General features: G+C 43.1%; 1 protein-coding gene across 7 annotated transcripts in view; it reads left to right on the top strand.

The window, feature by feature from the left end:
- Window positions 1-24,907, top strand: part of LOC119007365 (amyloid-beta A4 precursor protein-binding family B member 2) — a 49,986-nt gene extending 25,079 nt beyond the window's left edge. For 3 of the 7 annotated variants that reach the window (XM_037076992.1, XM_037076988.1, XM_037076986.1), the window contains exons 9-15: window positions 7,715-7,720; window positions 12,281-12,395; window positions 17,840-17,915; window positions 21,605-21,685; window positions 21,770-21,888; window positions 22,016-22,198; window positions 22,989-24,907. In XM_037076992.1, the coding sequence (XP_036932887.1) occupies window positions 7,715-7,720; window positions 12,281-12,395; window positions 17,840-17,915; window positions 21,605-21,685; window positions 21,770-21,888; window positions 22,016-22,198; window positions 22,989-23,168 (760 nt within the window). In that variant the 3' untranslated portion in view covers window positions 23,169-24,907. The remainder of the gene's footprint in view (window positions 1-7,714; window positions 7,721-12,280; window positions 12,396-17,839; window positions 17,916-21,604; window positions 21,686-21,769; window positions 21,889-22,015; window positions 22,199-22,988) is intronic. The other 4 variants (XM_037076989.1, XM_037076987.1, XM_037076990.1 and 1 more) reach the window with 3 other exon arrangements.
- Window positions 24,908-24,912: the final 5 nt, after the last annotated feature.

Here is a 24,912-nt window from a genome sequence, read left to right as displayed (position 1 = left end):
CTCTCCCACCCACCCACCTATCTACGCTCTTAAATATGTAATGAAATACGACGACTGTTGACACATGGGTACTGTGTGTGCCTCCTCAGCTTGTTGCCCCTCCCTCCCTCATTTGCCACACCGAACGCTTGGAATTGGGTCACAAAGCTGCATGAACATACCGGGATCGTACGTGTTTCCCCCCCCCTTTTTCTTCAGTGAATCACTATTTTCACCATCGGCTTTGTGAATCTTTGCGTTTTTCTTAGAAATGATGCAGAGGCAAGGGGGGTGAGGCGCTGCTGCTGCTGCTGCTGTGAACGACGACAACTGTCTACTCAAATCACACAGGCAGCGCCGTTTGTTGTGTACACTGTTTAATACACAGCAGACAACAGTTTTATTTTTATTTCAGCTAGATTTCGTCCTAGTTTTTCTCTGCCTTGGGCGATATTAGTGATTGTGTGTGTGTGTGTGTGTGTGTGTGTGTGTGTGTGTGTGTGTGTGTGTGTGTGTGTGTGTGTTTTTCTGTCTGTCTGTGAGCGTGTGTGGTGTTGGTACCAGTGATGCAAAGAGGGCTTCCTCCTCCTCCTCCTCCTCCTCCTCCTTCACTGTGCCCTCTGGCCCTGGGTGCTCATTTGGTTGCTCATCTTGGTGCTGTAAACAAGTTTACGGTGTAGAGAGGTAATTACGTACAGACATTCTACATTAGGCCTAATGGCTGTGGGCCATGACTAATTCACCAAGTCGCAGAGGGGTTTGCCCTGCTCAGTTGTCACACAGGCTGAAGGTACTCGGGTGCCAGTGTGGATGGTTTACTGGCGTTACTGTGCTGGAACCAAATGAACTCCAAAATCCTGCTCCATGGACTGTTTTTCTTCTCAGCCTCAGCCCTTTTTTCTCCTTTTTTATCCAAAATGAATTTAATTTTGTTTTTGTTTTTTTTTTTTCTGCTGGTAACATTGGCCCACGTCAAGTCAAACCGAGCCAGATTTGCATTTGCATTATTAGTTTTACCAGTTGGCCCGGGGCATCCTCAGGATTTATCCCCCCGGAGTAGGGCCAAAGTGCACTCACCCCGCCTCCAAGCGGGCTGCAGTGACACCTCCCACCTTTGAACGAGGCGATTCAGGCGCCAACACTTTGGTGGTCTAGAACAGAGAACCGCTTACGTCAAGGACTGAGGGCGGGGTTATCGTGACAGAGGACCAGCTATAAATGCATGTGACTGCCATCGCGTTCCGAGAATAAATTTAAACAATTTTCACTAATTGAAGCAACAGTGGTCCGAGTATGCAAAGTCAGGAGCAGCACCTGTAAAGAGTTGATGTAGTCCGCCATCAGTGTTCCTTGCAATGCAGGGAAATTGGAGACGTTTAAATTGAATGAATGACGTGAATCTGCAGTGGCTCCCATTCCTGTGGAGAAGCATACAGGTTGTTGAAAGGTTCACAGATTGCATCAACTCCGAGTCAGCACCAGCACCAGCCCGTTATGGCCTGCTTCTCTCCCTCGACTAGGGAGCGTTGTCAGAGTCAACTTATGTCTGTGCAGGAAAAACCTCAGAAAAAGGAAAAGGTCTCTGAGTGTTCAGTCCTCAGAAAATTTGTAGCTCCTAACTGAATCTCTGTGGTTTCAAGTTTCTCTCCAGAGTCCCTGTTCACACTTTCAGATATCTGGTATATTTTTCTGCTTCATCGTGTTCACTTAGGTTACTGCTGGTGAAAACCCAACATTTGCTGATTTTGCTGCATCGCAATAAAAGTTTTGAAATAACCAAATAATGGAGGATTTTCATTGTGAAGAACTCACATATAAATTGACCTGTTGTAATGGAAATGTATTCCACACTGCACAAGGCTGACGTGTCTATTCAAACCATTTCAAGCCAAGCCAGCACGCGTATAGAAAAACAAATTAGCAGAAATTACACACTGCACATTTAGAGTGCTTCCTTTTGTCACTATTAGGCTCAGATTGTCATTTTAGTGTACGATAACATTTACGGAAAGGATTGCTAAAGAGACAGAGCTTTTTTAAGGCGGGTGTGCCTCGGGTCATGGAGCCATTGTCTTCTAGTCAGAGGGTTGGTGGTTCAAACCCCGAATTCTCCAGGCACAGGGTTGAAGTGTCCTTAGGCAAGATACTGAACCCCAATTTTGTCTTCCATCAGTGTGTATGAATGGTTATTGTTCCTGATGAGTAGGTGGAAGCTTGCAAGTGTGTGAATGCCGACTGCTGTTGAAAAGCATTCCAAGTGGTTGATGAGACTAGAAGAGCGCAATGTAACGTGATCACTAGAAACACCGAACAGCGCTTCGACTCCACTTATCTCTGTCTTCTGATAAGTGAGTGTCTGAATAAAACCTGAGAAAAAGTTCCTTTAGGTTAATCTTTGTCTAACTTCATTATTTTTTCCCCTGTATTTGTTTAATATGAGAGTGTTGTAAGAGCTCATATTTCCCATCTTTACTTTACAAATGTCACAGATTAGCTGGATTACGGTTCTGTAATGAGATGTCACGATTGACGATAGCCGACTTATCTTTTTCTTCAACTAATCGGAGAACGTGAGAAGCTTAAAGAAACGTGTTAAAAAAGTTAAAAAAGTTAAAGAAACACAAAACGAACACCCAAACATGAAATAATCAGAAATGTTAATGTCAAAAATAAATGTTAACCAATATATTGTTATTGGATTTTTAGACTCTCAGTCAGACATAGATTACAGTATTGGGTGCTAATTAACATCTTGGATATCTAAGTATACTATAGACACAACTTTAAATAGCAGATAGTGGAGACTTTACAGAGCCAGAGTCAATAGTGCACTACTGTAAAACCAACCCAATATATGTCAGCAGATCCGAACTTTATTAACGGCTCTGTAAAAGTGTGTACTTTGCTCCTTGTCTGGTTTAATCTGTGAGTTTTATTGGGCCTTTTATCACCATATTCTACATTCCATTACAATAAACTGCAATTAACTTTAGTCACAAGCAGCATTGTTTTTCTGCAAACACAATCATCAGCACTCGGGGGTCCGATTTATAAAAATGCTCGGCAGCGTGTCGAGATGTTTATTAAGTTTGGACAAATGAAAATTTAGATTTTTCCGTCAGACACACATAGATAATGAGAATTAATCGAAAATGAAATAAAAAAAAACAACACAACAGCGTAAATGTTTCGTACGCAGGGAGCTTTGGGGCAGATTTTTCTGGATTAACAACCACTGGTACTTTTCATGAATATGATTATCACTGTCATATGTGTTTATTTTGCCTTTTGCACTGATTATAGTCTTAAACCTGAAGATATTGCCAAGTGCTCGGCTCTGTTGGGGATGATTTCACGCTGCATCAACTTTTTAAAAAGCTGCTTTTAACAGAGGAATCATCGGAGGCCCAACAGCTGCTAAATATGAACATACCTGCGAGGTGATTAGGTATTCTCTTTACAGTGTGATAAAAGGGCTTTCCTCTAAATCACCATCCAGCTGCTGTTGCTCTCACATGTCACACTTCAGCGTTGAATCCTGCTGTAAAACTGGATCAGATCCACATCCACTTTGGACCGAACCCAAAGTCACAACCCTGTCAGCAGTCGTAGAGTTAGCAGTTCAGTGGCAATCAATAACATATTTCCACACACACACTGTACACACACACACACACCTGGTCTCTTTTCCGCTGACAGGAGAGTCACCAGAACTTCCCCTTCAGACATTTCTAATCAGCACTTGGCTGTGCAGTTAGCGTATGTAAGTGCATTAGCATAGCGCCCGCCACCATCCAGACACTCTGCAAAGCTGTTTGATAATTGAAGTCTGTGTGAAGTGTGTGTGATGCCGCGGTGCTCTGTGTGTGTCTATGTGTGTGTGTGAGTGCATGCCTGACAGATGGTGGGGAGAGGACACGAGTCTCTGCTGAGCGATACTGGGAGCTACAGAGCAGAGGAAAGCACAGCAGAGCAGGCGGGGGACTAGTTACATTTGTGTTGTTTTCACTGCCTCTTAAAAAGCCTCTTTTATCGCAGCAGTTGTGGACACTTTAGCTTTTATTACAGCATTTTATCACCTGAAGATGCATAGTCAAGTTATTCTCTATGTTTTATGGAAGCGCTTGAATCTAAATAATACAGTATTAACAGTGAAACTGGCGTTTTATCTACGTTATTGAGTCGTACATTTACAAATTGCGATGCTTATGGGCAAAAAAAAAGGAGGGAATTAACACTAGAAAACTCTTTCCTGGGCCTGTTTAGTTGTTAAGTGATGTTGTTCTCTTATTTTGATGGATAAAAGGCCAGAAATAAATGTCTTCACATCATGTGCAGTAGGAAAAATACAAAAGATATGTATTTGTTTTTGTGTTTTTTATAGATTTAGTCGCCTTGTTGTCTGTGTAAAATAGTTTTCTACTGCCATTTATACTCCTCATGGTGCGTACACACATTCTACTCACAAAGCATACATAAAAGTGTCATATTTTAACTTTGTACCTTTATTAATCAAATATTTAAGCATGATTTGCACATGAAAATACAGTTAATGTTAATGGAAGTTTTAGAAAATAGAAAAGTCGGAATTTAATTGGGTGATATTGCATGACTGTCGATGAATATAACAGATGGAGAGTCAGATAAAAAGTGTCAATAAATTAAAGAGTGAGAAACTATTGACGAAAATCACAAGCACAAGCACAACTGCAGTGCTGGCCAATACAGCTTTATACAACACACAATAAATACTGTATATATATCTCGATATCTTCTTCAAAAGCACGTCATTAATGTCACAACTGGCAAAATCAAATATCAAAATATTTTTAACCAGATACCTCTATATTGATATATTGTGGGGATGACTACATGGTAATTCTAAGTGTTGTATTTGAGTCAACTGGAATGTAGTGAAGTGCAGAAAGTACATTACTCTAATGCAGCCTTTAAAATCAGGAAAAGACAACAGTTCTGTCATATCACCATATAACAATATCCAAAATGTAAGATGCTCTTATATCACGATAACAACACGGTGTCACTCACAACATGTCAAATTTGGCAGGTTGGTCAGCGGCCTTATGCTTCAGACTATGACAATATACAGCATCAAACTCAGAAGCACAGGACCACTGACCAGCCTGCTGTATTTGATGCATGGGGAGTTAAAAATGGGTTGAGGATGATTTCTTTCTAGAGGATCCCTAACTCAGTGGAGCTCATGGCGTGATCACATTGTGACATGAGTGTGGAAAAATCAGCTTTTGGTTGCAGCTTTCTTGCATTTACACTAACAATCAATAGTCTCATTTCATGCAGAAAATCACTACGGAGGAGGCAACGACGCCAATTTCACGACCAGCCTCGGCGTCGGTGGTCCTCAGTGTTTTGCATTATAGATTTTCTTCTCACGTTCCTTCTTCTCACATTTGTCAGCAGTGGAGGATATTTCTACACTCGGTCATGTTTTATTCAACTTGAACGGCCGAGACAATAATTTTACTTACGAGAAATCTAAACACACAACAGTTACCGTCTTGTAAAAGTGTGGGATCAAACTTAAGGTGTAACAAACTGAAACCGAGTTTAAGTACGCGAGGGTGGGATTTCCATTCACCTCTACATATGCTAATGTTACTACGGCACACCGCTGCGACTGTAGTACTCCTGATGGCGGGTGACGGATGTCAGAGCCGCAGACGTGATGGGTTCTGCGCGACCTTTTTTAAAACCCCGGTTCGCCATACATCTGCAACTGTGACCTCATTTAATCCTCCGAGTTGTACACATCCTCTCCAGCCGAGTCTGCCTCGGAGCCATCGGGATCAAAGAGAGATTGGTAGTAGTGAGTCAGTCATCCTTTATTCAGCTCTGGAAATATGTGGAGCGCAGAGAGAGAGAGAGAGAGAGAGAGATGAGTGGAGGGTGTCTTGCTTTAACTCATCTCTCTGCCTCGGTGCTTTTCATACCTTTCATCTCGTACCTCTTTTTACCTGTCTTTTTCCTCTCCACCACTTCCTCCCCACCATCCTGGCCCCCAGTGTGTCTCACACCTCATTGCCAGGGTTGTTCCTCTCTGCTACACTTTTTTTTTTGATTTTGGCTTTCTGGCCTCCTGCCTTCATCACTCCCCCCCCCCCCCCCCTCTCTCTCTCTCTCTGTGTGTTTTATCTATCCTGTCTCTTCACTCTCCTGCCAAAAAACTCTCCCTGCATCTCCAAGGTGTGCATGTCATTCATCTCCAGTTGTCGGTTCGTTCACCCGCCCGCCCGCCTGCCGGTCTGTCTGCCTGTCTGTCTCTACCGTGTGTCACCTTTATCCATTAACATTATTTGTCCTCTCTAGCGTGCTAAAAGCCAATTTTTAGGATGTGTCTGCATTTGTTCATTTTTCTAAATTTCAGGCATATATAAATATAAAAAGATTGCATTATCATACATACATTTTGCAACCCCGATTCACAAACAAATCGGGATGCTGTGGGAAACAAATCCTTTCTGATATACACTCAATCGTAAACAGTCCAAAAAGACTAAATTTAATGTTTTATTGTCAGCTTAATTGATGTTTCTAAATACAAAAGTCTGTGAAAGTTGTGAAATGCTCCAAAAACACCTGTTTGACACATTCTACCAGTCATCAGCTGCATAGATAGCAGGTGACAGTATCATCATTGTGTATAAATGAAGCATCCTCGAAAGGCTCAGTCATGAAAATGGGGCAAGGTGATGAAATACAGCTCAGGGACGCTTCTTAGATCTGTCTTCAGTACACACAGTTAATTTTTAAAGGCTTGCATTCTGTCTTCATTTACGTTTTACACAGCGAGCGAGCCAACTGATTTGGAATCGGGTTGTACAATAACATCCACATTTAACACGCAGACTTTCTTAAGGTTGAATTAAAAGTGTTTCAGACAAGACGTGTCTCTTATGTGGATAGAAAACTTAATACAAAACATAATTTATTGTAACCCCCAGCAGAAATACACATCTGGCACCAGACCAGTAGATAAATTGTGTTCTTTAACATACTCCATTACTGATCCATGCTACTGCCCTGGGCTTTGGACACACACAGCACATCTACTCTGTCGGGTCTCAGCTGGTTAAATCAGCCTTTTCTTCTGTCTTTTCATACTTTTCATCATCACCTTTCTTGTTTTCTTTTTTGTTTTTCCTTTCACATAAGAAATATACATAAAAAGAAACAAAACTACATACAGTATGCAATGATTGGAAAGTAAAAAAAAAAAAAACATCACTTAAGAGAGAAATGTGCTGAAAGAGCCAAAATAAAGCAGGGGACAGGTTCCTCTCAATATTTATATACACCTTTATATGTTGAACTTCCACCAAGAACATCTGTGTCTCCCCCCCGTGATTAAAAGAAACCTGCACCCTTGAGGTGGTTAAAAACGAGTGGTTTGATCACAGCTCATTAATGCTACCAGTTCAGCAGATGGACAGTTTTACCAGAACACATCAAATAAACATTTTATGGTTGTAAGGACAACATGAACATAAATATAACTTAATGTGAACACCATATGGCTTCATTCCTACTTTACTGGCAGACCAAAATGAAAATTAATATTTCCCCATTTCAGAAGTTCTCAGTTTTCAGCAGTGAAGAAACACTGGCTGAGTGTTGAGGACAAGCATCAACAGAGAGAACAATATTAACTTCTAGGTGTAGCTGCCTTTGCTTGAGTCTCGTGCTGTCAAAGCAGAGAAAGGTCAGTGTGATCGTGACTATACTGTGGTTTTTTGTGTGTGTGTGTGTGTGTGAAGGGGGGGGGGTGTCTGTTCTGGGTTTGAATCAGGTGTGATTTGGTTTCCATCATCAGCGATAAAGCATTCGCGACACTTTCAGTCCGACTCTCACATGCAGAGGAGAGAGGAGAATGGGGTGCAGTGTTGAGGTAAATGGAGAGCAGCTTTCGGAGCCATTGAGAATTTTTGACAGCAAAAATCCAATTCCGCCAAAATGACTGGCAGTGAAAAAAGGCATGGAGTCGGAATTTGAAATGGAGCAGAGGGAAGCAGAATGAGAAGTAAATGGATTCAGAGGGGGGGAGAAAAAAAATCATGAATGAAAGTCAAACAGAGGGAGATGCAATTTTCATACGGCACTTGCGAAGACATCTACGTGCAGCGAACGTGAGATTTTTGGCAGTTTCTATGCGTTGATATACCCTCCGTGTGTGTGTGTGTGTGTGTGTGTGTGTGTGTGTGTGTGTGTGTGTGTGTGTGGGCGACCACTGGCTGTTTAGAGAGGCAAGTTAAAGCAGCAGCAGCGGCTCTGGTGTTCTGACTCTGAAGATTCCTGTTTGAAATAAGCTGCCAGCTGCTACACTGACACACACACACACACACACACACACACAGCTTCTTACTAAGTGGATCATCAAAGTATCAAAGGCAGCCGATGTTTGAATTAGCCCTCTGTTCTTGCAGCCTGTGCCTCCTTTGTTGCATACCTGATAATAGATAGAGTGTCACACACTATTTGGGGGAGAGCAGCTGTGATAATTTACACTGTTGATGTGAATCATTGTGTGTTGCATCTTTTTCTTTCTCTTTTTTTTTTTTTGGGCGGGGGGGGGTAGAAGAAGAGAGTGAGGAGAGAGGAGTGAGAGATGGAGATGGCTCTGGAAAGGGAAGGGAAGATTAAAAGAACTGAGGCAAACCGGAGGATGAAAGAAAGATGGGGAGGAGGAGGAGGAGGAGGAGGAAAAAGGTGGAGGGAAGTGTGTGCGTGTGTGTCTGTGTTGGGGGGGCAGCTGCAGTAAAAGAAAAACAAGGTGTGTGTGTGTGTGTGCGTGAGTGTGAGCGAGCATTTTGTACAAAAAGGTGTGCTGTGTCATAATGTAGCAGAGCGCTAATCCACTGAGATGAAAAGTACACAGAACTGAGCTCCAGTCCTGACACACACACACACACACACACACACACACACACACACACACACACACACACACACACACACACAGCTCGCAGGAAGATTGAGGTGAAGGAGCGTTGTGTCTGTTTCCGACTCACTACGTCGTGTGTATTAACCTTGCTCCTGTTTTTTTTTCCTATCCCACCTCCTGCTCCCGTTTTTCATCTCACTTTTCTATCTTTTGTCATAAAACAATTCTCTCATCTTTTCATTTTTCACGCCTCTTAATTTCCCTCCTAACCTCATTTATTATTTGCTTTCTAACCATTTCTCCCCCCACCCTCCATCACCCACCCCTCTCACTTCCCTTCTGCTTCCCGGGACCCAGAGAAAGGTAATTGCTCTTTCGTGGTGTGCTCGAGTGTGATCTGCCTTCTCCATTGTTTTCAGTAATAGTTGTATCAAGACTACCACCTCCCCTCCTCCTCCTCCTCCTCCTCCTCCTCCTCCTCCTCCTCCTCCTAGTGCAATCACATATGTCACTTCAGGCATCAAATCAGTGGCTTTGCTTTTCGCCCAGAGTTTGCCGTTGCTCTTCACAGGAGTGCTGCAGCAACTAAAGGTCTAAATCACGGGCGTTAAATCATCAGCGAGCTGCACTGGCCACAGGCTATTTCCTGTTAAGAGTTGCATGCTGTTTTATAGCGTTTTGATCCCCCGGAGAGGCGACAGAAGTCATAAAAGAGCCATTTGTAGTATGCAAGGCAAGGCCACTCATGCTGCTTTTGGTGACACACCGCTCAAATGTCCCTGAACAAAGTGCAACTGGACGCATACACCTAGCACATGCGCACACACACACACACACACACACGTCCCATTGCACTTTTCCTTTCTGGCCACAGGCGGGGCAAACATTATCGACCCGAAGTGTGTGGGCACACAATTAAGCAGAGGAGACGGGCCGGATAATGGACTCATAAACACAAAGAGCCCGCTGTGATAAATGCCGGCTGTATTAGCCATATTTCTGTTTGGGTCTATGGTTATTTTGGAGTGTGCACTGTACTGTGTGTGTGTGTGTGTGTGTGCGTGCGTGCGTGCGTGCGTGCGTGCGTGCGTGCGTGCGTGCGTGCGTGCGTGCATGAAGCTGCTCAGCTGCATCTGGTGACACTGCCATCCAGCTGGCCTCTCTGCACGTCCCCGCTCCCCTCTCTCACGCCGCCTCATCTGTTTACACAATCACTGGAAACACACCTGCTTACCTTTTGTTCTGCAGCTTTGTCGCACCTGTTAATGAGGAAGAAACGTGTCTACCTTTCATCTTGTGTGCGCCGCCACCCACTCTCCTCAGAAAAAAAGTTTGCTTCTCGGTGGATCTTCCTCTCCCTGTCTCACCCTCACGCTTGTCATTTTCCACTGTGAAACGTTGGCACATTGTTTCCTCGGGCACTGGGACACACATCTGCCTCGCTCTACGCTTGTGTGAACCTCAGTGTGTGTGTCTGTGTCTGTGTCTGTGTTTGTGTGTGTGTCATCATAGGCAAATCCGGCAACCACCATTTTTAGTGAAGGAATAAGGCTTACAGAGGAACCTGTTGTCATGTCACATGTTAAAGGGGCTTTAAGTAATCTATTCTGCAAATAAACCTTAACTGCTGCACCAGGACTTGCAGCAGTAAGCTCATGGCAGCCGTCTAGTTATAAAATCACGAACGAAACATTTTCACAATGAGCGAATGAGCTAATTAGAGCAGGGCAAATGTGTCATGATGCAAAACGGGGTAATGAAAAACTGTTGCGTTGCTTTTTAAACTTCTGCATGAAATTTCGTGAAACTCTCCGCGCTCACACGTTATACCAGTCCCAAACGCCTGACGATGCACAACGGCTGCAGCAGCGGTAAGGTTTGAAAGTGTTCCTTTCAGAAGAGAAGACAGGTCCAAGGACAGTCTGGTTTTTTTGATGTTTGCAGTGAGTCACCTCCTAACAACACGTACAGAATGAAGGAAAAGATGTAAAAACCCACTCCAACACAAGAGCTCCTGATAATGGGGGGGGGGGGTGAGGATAACTGAGAACAAAATAACTGAAAATGAAAAGTAATCAAGATATTTCCAGACGCTGCCGATAACAAAGTGAAGGAAAACATGCTGAAGGGAGTGTAAAAATACAAATTGGCAATCATATCGGCATATTAGGTTTAGGCCTTTGGGAAGAGTTGTTTAAGCTTAATGTGCCACAGTGTCCGAAAGTGTGTTCTCGGAGGAGTGATACCAGGAGGCTCTGAGAGGGAAACTGTAACCTATTTCTTGAGCTTCTAGGAGCAGATAATCAGTGCATTGAAGTTAAGTAGACAAAACAAGACTCCCACATACAATATATGGAATGAAGATGTGTTATGAGATGGAACAAATGTCCCTTAGTTATAACGTAAATTAACAAAAAGATGAGATTCCGTAATGGGCTCATTAATGCGATGAGGTTATTTATCATAACATATCTGAAACCTGAATAACCCACAGTTATCTTCTCCCAGCTCCCTCATCACACTCACCAATACATGCAAAATACATTTCCCTCTCATTGAGGAAAGAAAATGCTTTTACTAATTATTTTTATTAATTTTTTCATTTCCTGAAAAGCATAAAATCTGAGGGGCAACTGAGCAATGTGTACAAAAACTTGCAAAACATCCTCATAGCTAAACGACAGAATAGATCAATTGCCAATGACTTCCACAACGACGTGACTGTTGCAGCGGACCGTCATCATGCGGTCACAGTTTGGGTCGTCGAGGGCAACAAAACTACCACTGCTGTGTGTCAGGACATAAGAAAGTGTTTGTTCTACCAAGAAAAGCCTAACCCTTCCACTGTTGTAATACCATGAAACCTTTGTATTTTCTGATATTGTTCACACTGCGCAAATCTCAGACTGTTGTAACCCTTATGTCGAGTCAAGTCAGTTTTATTCATATAGTGCCAATTAGAGCATACTCTTTAATTTACCCAACGTTCCACCATTAGCAAACTCTCAAGAAAAATAAGCTTTTGAACAGGCAGAATGCTTGGGCAGACCCGGACTGCAGGTGGGCAGCCGCCTGCCTTGACTGGTTGGTTTAGAGAAAGACGGCGACAGAGAGAAATATGGTCACATTTTTGATGAGAACGGGCCTAAACTTGCACCAAAGGCAGTGATATTCAAATACAACAAGTGTACACGCCGGACAAATGTTGAACAATCCATATGATGAGACGACAGATTGTTACCTACAGCCCCTTTTAACAAGGCAACACGTTTGGTCCATCTGCTGTGTGGAGGTGCAACGAGGTATATCATGTTTGTTTTCCCACCTGCATTAGCAATTCACGTTTGGCTAATTGTTCTGCGCCTTCCCTCCGTGTTTCAGGGACTTTGCCTACGTGGCGAGAGACAAGAACACGCGCGTGCTGAAGTGCCACGTGTTCCGATGTGATACTCCTGCCGCAGCCATCGCCACGAGTCTCCACGAAATCTGCTCCAAGGTGGGTGTCATTATTGCTGCCGCCTCCGCATGAATGAGCTTATCTGCTGCTCTGAAACTAGCTATCAACCTTTAATTAGGGTGACTACTGAAGAGAGAACAAAAATCTTTTTTCTGCTGATGCAGTTATCCAGAGCCATGTTTTAAGGCTGTAACTTTAGATGCAACTCCTACATGGATGTTTTATAAAAGAAACCAAAGGGCTGGAGTGGAAAACAAGATTTCTGTTATCTTTTCTTTAGAGAAGTAAGAGCCTGAAGAGGAGATGAGAGTCAGGGTTACAGAGCATATGGGTTTCTTTAAAAGAGTTTTCGGTGTATGTGCGTATGTGTGTGTGTGCGTGTGAAAGCTCGTGGTAATAGTGTCTTAACCCTTTCAAGGACGGGGTATCACGGATCCTTAAGGATGCAGAGCTACAGCATCAACTGAATGCAAACTTGGCTCACTCTCACACACACACACACACACACACACACACACACACACACACACACACACACACACTAATCAGTAATCCCCTCCTCTCCCATCACGGTCATTCTATTTGCTGCTGTCTATCTCCTGAAAACAGAGTGACAGTCGTAAAGAGATTTAAACTCACTGGTTTCACTTTTTGTCCCGTGTAAGAATCAGTTTGGCAGCCAATGAAATCTAACTTTTAAAATGGGCTACAGTGAATTTAATGTGTTATATAGTTATTTTGACTGCTTCAGAGAACAAACAATTCTAACTCAGACAAACAAGAAATACACTGTGAAACTTTACGTCAGAATGAATCAGAAACAACTTGATATTTACTAAATCTTTTGTAACTGATCCTTCAATAACTGTTACTTGAGGACTATATTAGTGGAGAGCAGACTGGGAGAGGACTTTGCATCAGTAGTGCGACAGAATATGACCTGGATGTGATCATAAATCAATGTGTATGTATGTTATTAAAGAGCTGAACTTGTGTAAACTCAGTAGCTCACTGTCATAATCATGTACTGAGGGACGACTTGGCAACTGCTCAGTACTGACTCGCTTTATGTGAGGGCTCCACAAAAAGAGTTACTAATGTTTAAGTAATTCATATTTAATAACTTCCTACTAGTTTTGTATGCACTGAGCGCCACAACACCAGAAACAATTTGACACCAATCTGTCAGTGGTTGTCGCTCCTCCACAAAAGCAAGTGTCTGAGATGTCTTGCTTCATACGTGACCTTGTGAGTCTTCAAAACAAATAAATTGGCTGATCCTCAGAAAACAAATTGTCCCGGCAGTGGCCAAAGAAGCTCTGGGATCAAAGGTAGTTACTGGAGATGTGTCAGATCTTCATCACTAGAAGTAGCAGCTCTTGAGACTCCATCATGTTAATTCACTGACAGATGAAGGCTGTGACAACACACAGCACACAGCTCTGGTGATGTCTCTGTTAGTGGAGCAGTACCAGAATCTGTGTCCTGTGAACCACTGTGATCTGAGGCTTCGTAACACAGCAGTAGCTAAAATTCAAAGCAGTGCGTGTCTCTCTTGTACATAAATAAGTGGCAGCTGACGCCCTTTCACCTCCTGACTCTTTGTCAGCTTCCCAGTAGGTGACAGGTTCTTCTCCGTCATGTAAGTGGTCCATGGGACAGACGGTCAAAAATGTAAAGCAGCATCTGCACAAGTGCTGGTCTGGTGAGTCATTGTGACAAACCTTAAGGCTTAGTAGGAGTGACTGATCTTAGCTTATCTAAGTCGAAGTCTCCCTTCTTGAGGACTCAGAGATGCCGTCATGAGGGGCATTTACTGTGTTTGGATTACATCATCCAGATTTCTGGTCGTGTCCCTCGATGGACTGATGCAGCTCTGTTCCCTGCTCAAATATTGCCAGGTGTTCTTCATAACACTCAGCAGGTTGTCCCCTGTCTGACCCAGCAGGTGTACACCAGTGATAAACGGAGTTTCAAAGGAAATGGTTGATGCCTATTTACAAGAATGCCAGGACACATCTCCGTCCTCACAAATCAGTAGCTTTAGATTTTGGCAGACAAAAGGCCACATCTGGAGCACAAACCTGTACTTTGGACACTGGATGAACCAAAGTTGATTAAGTTTAAACTGAAGGGCTGTCCTTGTGTATGACAAGTATAATACTCCCAGGTCTGAGGCCTCTTGGGAGATGCCGACACACCTCAGGGCTTCTGATGTGGAGAACAGCTGTTGTGTGGCAGGGAACATTTGAACATTTTTCTCTCTCTGATCAGGTCCCAAAGGCTCCTATCCAGCATCTCAAAGGCAAGGCATGAAAGGTCTTGGAAATTGAAATTGTGACTTTTGACCCCCAAGAGTTTTCAGCATTTCCGATTCTGTTTGCTTCCACTCTTTTTGTGAACCTTAAACCCCCTTTCAAACTAGTCAAAAAACCCACCGACATGTGGTTGTTGTCTCTAATGTGAACGAGTACAATCACCAATTTCGCCCCCTTTTTCACACATGAAGCTGTTACTTGTGTTGAAGTTCAGGACGTTGGTTTGTTCTAACTTTCGTCTCTGTTCATGCAGCGTTGAACACTGTTCAGTCGAACAGTGAAAGATAGCATAATAAGAGTAACCACCGTTATAATGTCAGTGGCTTCCAACATCCAAGCCATGTTACCCCAAGTAAATCCAGCTGTCTGATCAGTACTGTGCACTGGACATGTGCAGCTCCAGAAAACACGATGTGTCCTATTCAGAAAGTTATTGATGAAGACTTTTTAAAACAAGTTCCACATTTCTGGTTCTGGATGTAGTTTGCGTTACTATGGTTACATGTGTCCTTCTTATCTGTCACAAGGTCAGTAAAACAGTTGCTCTGCAGTAATTCAACAGACACACTTTAAACCCCTTAGCCATAATTTCAAGCTTACCAGGTAGGATCTGCATCGAATTGTACTCACTTATGCTGTACATATATATCAGCCACCTAAATACACCTGATTTTATTGATCATGATCGCTGCACGATACCCTGAGAAATTAACAAAAACATCCTTTTTTTCAAAGAAAAAAAACTGTGAATAGCACCAAAATTAATATTCTGGACCCGTCCTCCATTCCTGCCCACAAACCAACCAACAAACACATGAACGCCTTGGTGGTGGTAAATAACAGACTTAAGTCAGAAAATATCGAGAGTCAGACTCAGTGTTTTTGTGGGATTTGTTGATTAACAGAACAGCACCTGAGCTCATTAGAATGCTAGAATACTGTTTTCTGGTCTACTGGCTTCCCTTCACTCACTGATAGGTTGCTAACACAAGTGTGAGAACTGCACCGGTCAGAGTCAATCATTAGAACACAATGGAAGTTGACAATGAACGTTTCCCCGCTAGCCAATGTGTACTGCAGTGTAACAGTAATAGATAACTCTCACCCCACCCCACCCACACACACACACACACACACACACACACACACACACACACACACACACACACACACACACACACACACACACACACACACACATACACACACACACACTCACAGCCTTCTGTCCACAGAGAGAAACTGTGCTCTGTCCAGCAGTGACCTTGTAAAGGATGAATCTACCTGGAACGACGGATCTTCTCCCTTAGAGACATGTTGACCCATTTAGAGTGGAAGGTTTTTTCCGTTAATGTCTTCTTATCGCCTCCCCCAAACTGAACGAGGACTATATATCTGTCTATATATGTGTGTGTGTGTGTGTGTGTGTGAGAGAGAGAGTGTGACCATGGCTCTTCACACCACCTATTTTAAACATAGTGGTAGTTTTCTCTTTACTGCAGCGGAGAAACTTGGTGACCCGAGTCTTGCAGCTGCGCTGAGCGGGTTTCCTTTCAGTGTGTGTGTGTGTGTGTGTGTGTGTGTGTGTGTGTGTGTGTGTGTGTGTGTGTGTGTGTGTGTGTGTGTGTGTGTGCGTGCGTGCGTGCGTGCCTACGTTTTTCTTGCATGTTCCCCTGTGAGCAGAGTTGCAGACTCACCATACACTTTGATTAATGACACCTACAATTAATCAAGTATCTGTAGCAGCATGGGTGCAGCAGCTCAGTGCAGAGGCCATGCAGAATATTCAAGACTCTTTACTGAGTGTGTACACTGCAGCATGAAGGAAAGAAGGGGAAAAAAGAAAAGAGACAGCTTCTTTGGAGACTTAAACAATCAATCTATCATTTCAAAGACAAGCTTTTAAAGGATGAAACTGGTTATATTCTATATTTTTCTTATTCTCACCAGAAAAAAATGAAAGTAACAATGAATTCTTCTAGCAAGATCTCCAGCAGCAGCCAACTCCTCATACAGCAATTTTTTCTGTGCCATAAAGCTCCATCGCTGTATATAAATGCACTATGAATACAAATACTACACCAAACCCACTGCAAACATAGTCCTCAGTATGTAACAAATCCAAGCCTCTCTGTGAAGAATGTTAGAAAGCTAATAAAGCAACAAAAACTTTGAAAAAACACCACTTCTCACTATGACGCAGTCGAGTTCAACACCACTGCAACCCCGTGTTGTACTCAAGACCACCTACACCGAGACCAAGTCATGACCAAAACTGGTGTGTATCAAGTCAAAGATAAGACCGTGACTCCCTCACATCATGACACACTTGTGTTTAATGTGGAACACTCAGAATACAAATACAAATGACGATTCCTCTTTCTTCAACTCTTTCATTGCCATATACAGAGTTCTATGTGCAAACAAACCAAAACAAACAAGGAGCTGAAATGAATGTTACCATCTTTAATCAACACTCCTTTTTTCAAATTTTTTACCATCCACCCGACACAAAACAATTTTGTGTGCATGCATCAGGTTCTCTAGTCGACTCTTGCCTCCCCGTAGCAACCATCATTAAAAACAAAATGTATCAAAGACCGAAGAGACAAGACCGACTAAAGATGAGGAAGATTCGAGACTAGATGAAACGAGACTTTCAAAAAGTGGTCCTGAGAACGCGAACTATCTCGAGCGCTTCAACACCACTGCAAACTACCACCTCAAACATGAACATATGATTAGAGTAATACGTCTCTAACAATCAAAACTGAACGTTATTATATTAGTATATTTACTTCATATATTAAAGACAGAACTTATGGCAGTGCTGGTGTCTTGAATTGGATTACACCAATGTGTATATTTGTGACCCTGAAGATCGATGTACAATTAAACATGCTAGACACACTTCTCATGGGATTCATTTACCGTAACTAAAATATAGCATATCACCCGTTTTATCCTTCTAATTTGAGTTGTTAATGTGTTTCAAAAATTGATCTGAACCCAAATGACTCCTGCTGTGTTTTGCTCTTAACCATAACTTACCTCGTCTCCTCGTCAATCAATTCTGGTCGCTTACCCCTTCTCTCCCTCTTCATCACCCCTCTTGTGTGCCATTCGTCCTCCCCTCTTTCCATATTTCCTTCTCCCCTCGTCTAGATTATGGCTGAAAGGAAAAGTGCCAAGGCTGCAGCTGGCAGCTCATCCCAGACCGGCTCCGATGTGCCCCTACAAGGTACACACACACACACACACACACACACACACACACACACACAACACACATCTTTTTTCTTTGAGTCTTGTTCTTTTGTAGTTCCCTTGTGAGAGAATTGGATTTGTCAGCCATGTGCTATCTCCCCTGCTGTGATTTCTTGTCTCTTATTACAGCGTTCCTCTTCTGAAACCATGTATATGTTTTTTTTTAAAAATGACCTTATCGCCTCAGGAGCTACTCTGAACATTTGTTAATGGAAAAGATAGCGGTGTTTGGTTCCATTACACACAGATATTGCTGACTCCGGAACAGCTCTGCGCTCCACAATCGCTGAGCTTTATCCTCCCAGCGCTAATTCTATTCACCGTTTCCCATTTCACTAAGTCCCACCGCTTGTTCCTCTCAGTCCCAAGTAATTATAGGAAGAAAGAGAAAAAGCACCAGCGCGATTCATCCTCCGCTGTAACTTCAGCTGGTGTGTGTATCTGCTGAGCGTGGGGGGAAAGGCGCTCAGGCATCAGAATATAAAAGAACTAGATCGGCTTCTCACTTACAGAGGCACTCGACCTCATTAAAACCCAATTAGCGGTTCTTTGAGGCAAGGCCTGGTGCTCCACGGCACACATCCCAACCCCAGGATCAAAGAAGTTATTGGTGAAACATCCCTCGCATCGTTCAAAGCCATTACTTGTTGAACTCATGGTCTTTTAACTGAAAACCAGTCGGTATCCAGCGAGAGGAGATGCCCTTGAAGTAGACGGACCAATCCGCTATCACTAGAGGTAAAGCAGTTCCTGTTCTCGACCGGATTAGATCTCTTCAGGGTAGCTGGGAGTGTGCAATCCCGTGTTGGGACACATTTTAGGAGGAGATTAGCGGCGAACGATTTGGGATGAGCTCCATCACCGGGATAATGGCCCCCACTGTCGTCATCAGATTTGGCCGGGAACTCACGCATGAGAGGCTCTCACTGTTCATCATTCATGTAGCTACTGTTTTCTGGGCTTTAGCAGTACATCATGACTGAGGGATATCACCGACTCAGAGTAACACTGATGAGGTGAATCCAGGCAAAAGCCATTATCCCTGATTGATTCCCCTCCCTCAGTCCATACCGATCACAGGGAGATGAGTTCATGATGAATGGCTGATCTCTGGAATTCAGTAATTATGATGTTCATTGTGCAACATGGGCGAAACTCAAAATGAGGGAGATGTCAGATGTGTGCTGGCTTATAACACGCCCCTTCACCTTAATGGAGTGACGTGACGGTGTACTCCAGGACACTGTGACATCATCACAGGCGCAATAGAGTTACAGTTCTGGCTACACCCAACCGCACCCATGTGATGGATGCAGTCAGAGGTCACAGAGGGTTTGAAACTTTCAACCAGGAGAAGGCATCAAAACACTTCTGCTCCTCAGCCTGCTGTTGAGTCACGACGTTTGCACTGTGTAAATGATTCAGGCATCTTTTAAATGATTCAGATCTTTTTCTGTGCTTTCATCTCACAGTGACAGTGTGCCCTCGTGATAGTATAACAAAAGACATGAAGGGCTTGGAAAGTCTAAAAATGTTCAGATTGCAGAACACAACACAGACTCAAGAGTGGTGCTGTGTTGTCTTATTGCAGATATCACTTGGAGAGCAATATGTTAATATCATGAATGCATCAAACATTACGAAAATGTATTAATTTTGAAGTGCGCGGTTTGCTGGCCATATTTTTTTATATGTCTAAAGGTTGACAACAGGTGATTTTAGGGGGTACAAGGGGAGATGCCGCCCTCCTTGTTAGCAAAATGACTGAACTGCATCGCCTTTGTTAACCGGCCGTCCCTCTCCATCCCCCTGACATCACTAACAGGCAGACCACTGTCCGAGACTGGGCCCAGACTAACCCGTCCGGACATGGACTTGGAACTAAATTATTGAAAATTATTACATTTTAACAGAACATTCCATTCCAAAACAGCCAATCTGTGTATTGAGCTAAATTCAGTTCAACAGTTCAAAATTAGCGTGACTCATGTCTGAATCTATAACAGGTTATTAAAGGCAGCACTGAGAAACAACACTACGAGACGAACATAAACAGCAAACATAAATCCCAACCGAGGGCACGGGGAACCAAATAGTTCTTACTGCAGTGAGACGAAACGCAAGTTAGAGATGGTGAGGTAGAAATTATAGCTAATGAACGGAACCAATTAGATGGAGCCAAATTGCTTTCATTGACTTAACAATCGCAGCATTTACACGCTCCGATACAGTGGGTGGAGGAGTTGGTTCGCAATCCGTCAATAAACACAGAGAAGAAGTGCAGCACACTGCTGTCACGCTCAGGATGTCAAAATGCTGCACCTGTGTAGAACCACACAGTGCAGACATGAGAGCCAAACATGTTAAATAAATGATCTGGATGTATTTTACAGTTTCAGAGGAAGATGAAATCATATTTAACCTAAGGACTGATAAATCATCAGTTTTTGCTCTCTGCATGAACGTGAAATGAATGTGAAGTCATCAGTTATCTGATCCATGACAAGCAGATAATTATCGGTATCTGCTGAAAACAAAACATACCGAGCATTCTTATTACCAGTGGTGACCAATGCTGCCTTTATTTAGAGTTCAACATGTCGTTTACCTGTGTGAAACATTTTAGTATCTGACCTGCCCGTATCCAAAACACTTAATCCAAAGTATTTGGGCATTTATCGTTTTTATGAGTGAGTCGACAGTAGAGAGACGACAAGTAATTAGGGAAACAAATTGCCTGCAGGGTTCAGGCCTTCCAATACGCCCACTCCACCAAGCTTAGTGAAGATGGAAACAGTATAATGAGTTGACATTTTGGTCTGATATCAGGCAAGGAGGCAAAGGAAGTGAGGGCTAATGCTGCACACGGCCGGCACCTTAAACTCTTACCTACAGTAGATGCACTCAGCTGCCGTTGTGCTCGCACATAAATGCCATCAGTAACAAATTGAACTGGATGTCTCATCAATCAATAATGAACATTTCAATTTCACAGTCTCGAATTTTTACATTTTTCATTGCTATTGGCTACTCAGTTTTGAAATCCGTGTTGGCAAACAGTGCTGCAGATACTTAATGATTAATAATTCATGTCACCACTTTGAGTTGGATTCTGTTGAATATTTGTCGTTCTGTCTTACGGCACATTTAAGGATCTTTCAATTTGCGTGGTCAAACATTTCACCACTTTTTAGCGTTTTGCATTCCGCCTTGTCAGAAATCATCTCAGGCTCGTGGAGCTTATTGCGCGGCGTGTTAATAGCGAGGTCCCCCGGGGGTAAAACGATGTGAAGGTGTGCGGCTGATTGAAATGCAGGTGAGACCGCCTCTTTGATCCTCCTCGTTTCTCTCTGCACGGCGATCTCCTCCGCCTGCAGGACGTTGTGTAAACAGGCGCAGCTGGGCTCCTCGTGCAGAAGAAAAAACTCTGAAATCCTGCACGCTCATGTGTGAATATATTTATCATGCCCTAATCATGTCAACAGCGCTCTAAATTATTAAAATATTCACCAGTGTTTGTTTATTTCTCTAGTTTAAGCCAATTATCATGTGTGGACTTCTCTTTTGGAACTTTGTGTTAGATGTTGTTGTGTGATATAAATTCCCTGTGGGTGATCAGTGCGTGTGTTTTAATGTGTGTGTGTCTGTGTTTTCTCTCTGCAGAGTTTCCCATGCCAAAGACTGAGCTGGTGCAGAAGTTTCACGTTCTGTATCTGGGTATGACATCTGTGTCTCGCCCCATAGGTAAACCCGTACGCACATAATCACACCTCCTGTATCCTGTAATAAACCCCGTCACACTGCTCAGTATCTCGTGTGATTTGTCAGCAGGTATGGACATCATAAATGGGGCCATAGATACCCTCCTGTCCTCCACAGGCAAAGAGGACTGGACTCCTGTCATACTGAGTATTGCCGACACCACTCTGGCTGTCATCAAAGAAAAGGCAAGGGACTTCCTGTTTGTGTCCCGGGGAGGTTGACATAAATAAAAGATGTGAATGTCGATTAGAGAAAGGATGATTTAATAGCGCAGAGTTTTAAGTCTGAGTCTCCTCTTTGCTGTCTGTGCAGGAAGAGGAAGAGGAGGTGTTGGTGGAGTGTCGCGTCCGCTTCCTGTCCTTCATGGGCGTCGGACGGGATATCCACTCGTTCGCCTTCATCATGGACACAGGGAACCAGCATTTCCAGTGCCATGTGTTCTGGTGCGAGCCCAACGCAGGCAGCGTGTCTGAGGCTGTGCAGGCAGCATGTGTGGTACGAATATTTCATTATTTTGCCACCAGCTGAGACTATTGGTTATTATTTCTAATGTATGGTCTTATATTTAGAGGAATATCCAAATATATAACAACATTTTAGGAAAATACGCTTTATGCTTTCTTGTAATTAGATAGACGTGAAGAGCGATACTGCTACAGCTGTGGTTAGCCTAGATTAGCATAGATGTTGTGATGCACTCAGTTTATCCCCTTTTCCAAAAAAATACAATAGTCCTACTAAACTGTTTACAAAGCCAATGAAAACTAACATTCCAATAATGTTCCTGTCAACATGCAGCGTGCATATTCTAATTAACGCTCAAAAGACCTAGACAGGCGGTGGGTAAAAGCAAAGGTCATGGCCAAGTGACTTTGTTGTTCATGTTCAATGTATAATATATTGAACTTATTAAATTCACTTTTGCCTCAGTATCCGCTATTATGGTTTTTTAACCTTTTAGTTTACTCCCTGAACTTTATCAGAAACGTCTGCATAAATCCATGGATGAAACCTGTTTTTTACTCATATGCCTTGGATAATATTATAATAGTCAAGACATCCAAGTGCATCTTAAAAACAAACCGCAAATCTTGCCTGGGGTTTTTTTTTTGTTTGTTTGTTTGTTTTTTTGCTCCTTTAAATTCATCCATTTTCAGACAAACCAAATGTAAAACTGGGAGTTTATATAAGACTGAAACTTAAGGTTCTCCTGAATCAAATGATGTATGTTAATCCAAAACCCTGGTGACGACCCCCCATCTAACCTTGGGCTCTTCTTCCTCAGCTGCGGTATCAGAAGTGTCTGGTGGCACGGCCGCCCTCCCAACGCGCCGGCTCCTCCTCCTCCGCGCCCTCTCCGGACTCGGTGACCCGCCGGGTGACCACCAGCGTGAAGCGCGGCGTCCAGTCTCTCATAGACACTCTGAAAACCAAGAAACAGCCGTCAGAACTCCCTCAGCAATGACCGTCACCGGTGACCACGGCACCCCACCTCCCTCCCCTCCCACCCCCAGCCGACGCCTGGACGCCACTCACACACTACCGCCACAACAACACGTAATCCGTACCAGCCATGGTAACCAATGATGTACATATATGTTAACAAACACCACCGCAGTTGAAGGAAAGAGGAGCGATCATCCAGTATGTCTGATGATTCAAAAAAATAAAATAAAATAAAAATAACAAGAAGACTTATCTATGTCATGAGGAGGAATGTGTCACTGGTTGAACTTTGACCTTTGAGCGCTGCTGAGTCCAAGCAGCTTCACTGGCCCCTCAGTGTCTGTGATTTCTGGGCTAGATGGATTACTCGATGAAGCGCTCTACAGACAGGACGCAGAATAACCCAGAGGAGAAAGACTCTGTTAACGGACTCAAGTTTTCTTTCATGCTCTGTCTCCTTCTGTAAAAACGTCCATCAGCACAGTCAGAGCTCCAGGACTGGACGCCGAGCTTACAGGACCCATCCAGGACAGAGAAAGGTGTCGACTTGCTGTCATGGGATTCCGACAGGTGAATACCGAAAGCCACCAAGACCAGATAGACAAGACCTGTCAACACCCCACTCCACTACCAAAAGGCATAGAGGTGTTTCGATTGCTTCGATGTGTGACAGACCTGAAGCAGACGGATGTCCTTTGAGGATGAATGAAGTGATTGTAATAATGAAGCGTATGTAAATGATTGTACGTAGGAAGAGAGAATTCAGGGCAAAAGGCTTGTAGATATGACGGAGAAGACGACTGAGAAAGAGACAGACGTGGGATTTGATTTTGCATGTTTTCTTGATGGGATAAAGTTTTATGTTGAAGAGGTAAGAAGAGTGTTGAACACATGAGAAATAGATGCTCTCAGCACAAGTCATCTCCACTTGACCATGACTGGATTTACACTGGCAAAAAAATAAATAAAAAAAAACCTAACCTATACATGAAAGGTTACTCTCCGCCCCATTTACTGAAATAACTTTAAAGATTGTCAGTTTTTACTTTCCATTCCCTGATGAATGAGATCAGCAAAAAGAAAGTTATCAGTTTTTAAATGTATCTTAAATTAGTTAAGATTGTAATTTATTTGCATACATGATAAAAAAAAAAAAAAAGCTGAGCATAAAAAGCTCGGGAATGTTACATTTCTTACGTTCAAACTTTACAATTTCCTCAGGAATCTTTATGCATACACCCGAGATTTATGTGGTAGCAAGAAATTCAAAATCCAGGCCTCGACTCTGGCAGATGAGAAGCGCTCTTGGCTGTATGAACAGTGGTACACAACAGTGTCTGTCCTGTTGGGACAGCATGGGAAAGATCAAGTCTGTGCCAGACAGTAAGAATTAACTATATTTTCTCTTCCTCAGTAAATCCAGCCAGTCTACTCCCACTCACACACACACACACATACAAACACACATAGGCACATACAGCAGTAAAAAAAAAAAAAGAAAGAAAGAAAGAAAGAAAAAAAGGGTCTGCTGTCACTGCTATCAAAACCTTCACACTGCTCCTATGGCTCGGGGCCACCACCTGCACTCGACATGAACTCTGAATGAATGCAGTCCAATCTGAAGGAAAATGATACACAGACAAAACGAAACAAACTACAGAGATGCTGTAAATCATTTCAGTTCTGTTCTTCACTCATCTCTACACCATGTAAATGTAATCTGTTGTGACAATAAATGCATCAGCAAAAGAAAAATAAGTATT

This window comes from Acanthopagrus latus, chromosome 18 (genome assembly GCF_904848185.1).
Source record: "Acanthopagrus latus isolate v.2019 chromosome 18, fAcaLat1.1, whole genome shotgun sequence".
Lineage (NCBI taxonomy): Eukaryota > Metazoa > Chordata > Actinopteri > Spariformes > Sparidae > Acanthopagrus > Acanthopagrus latus.
This window is presented reverse-complemented; position numbering and strand designations above follow the sequence as displayed.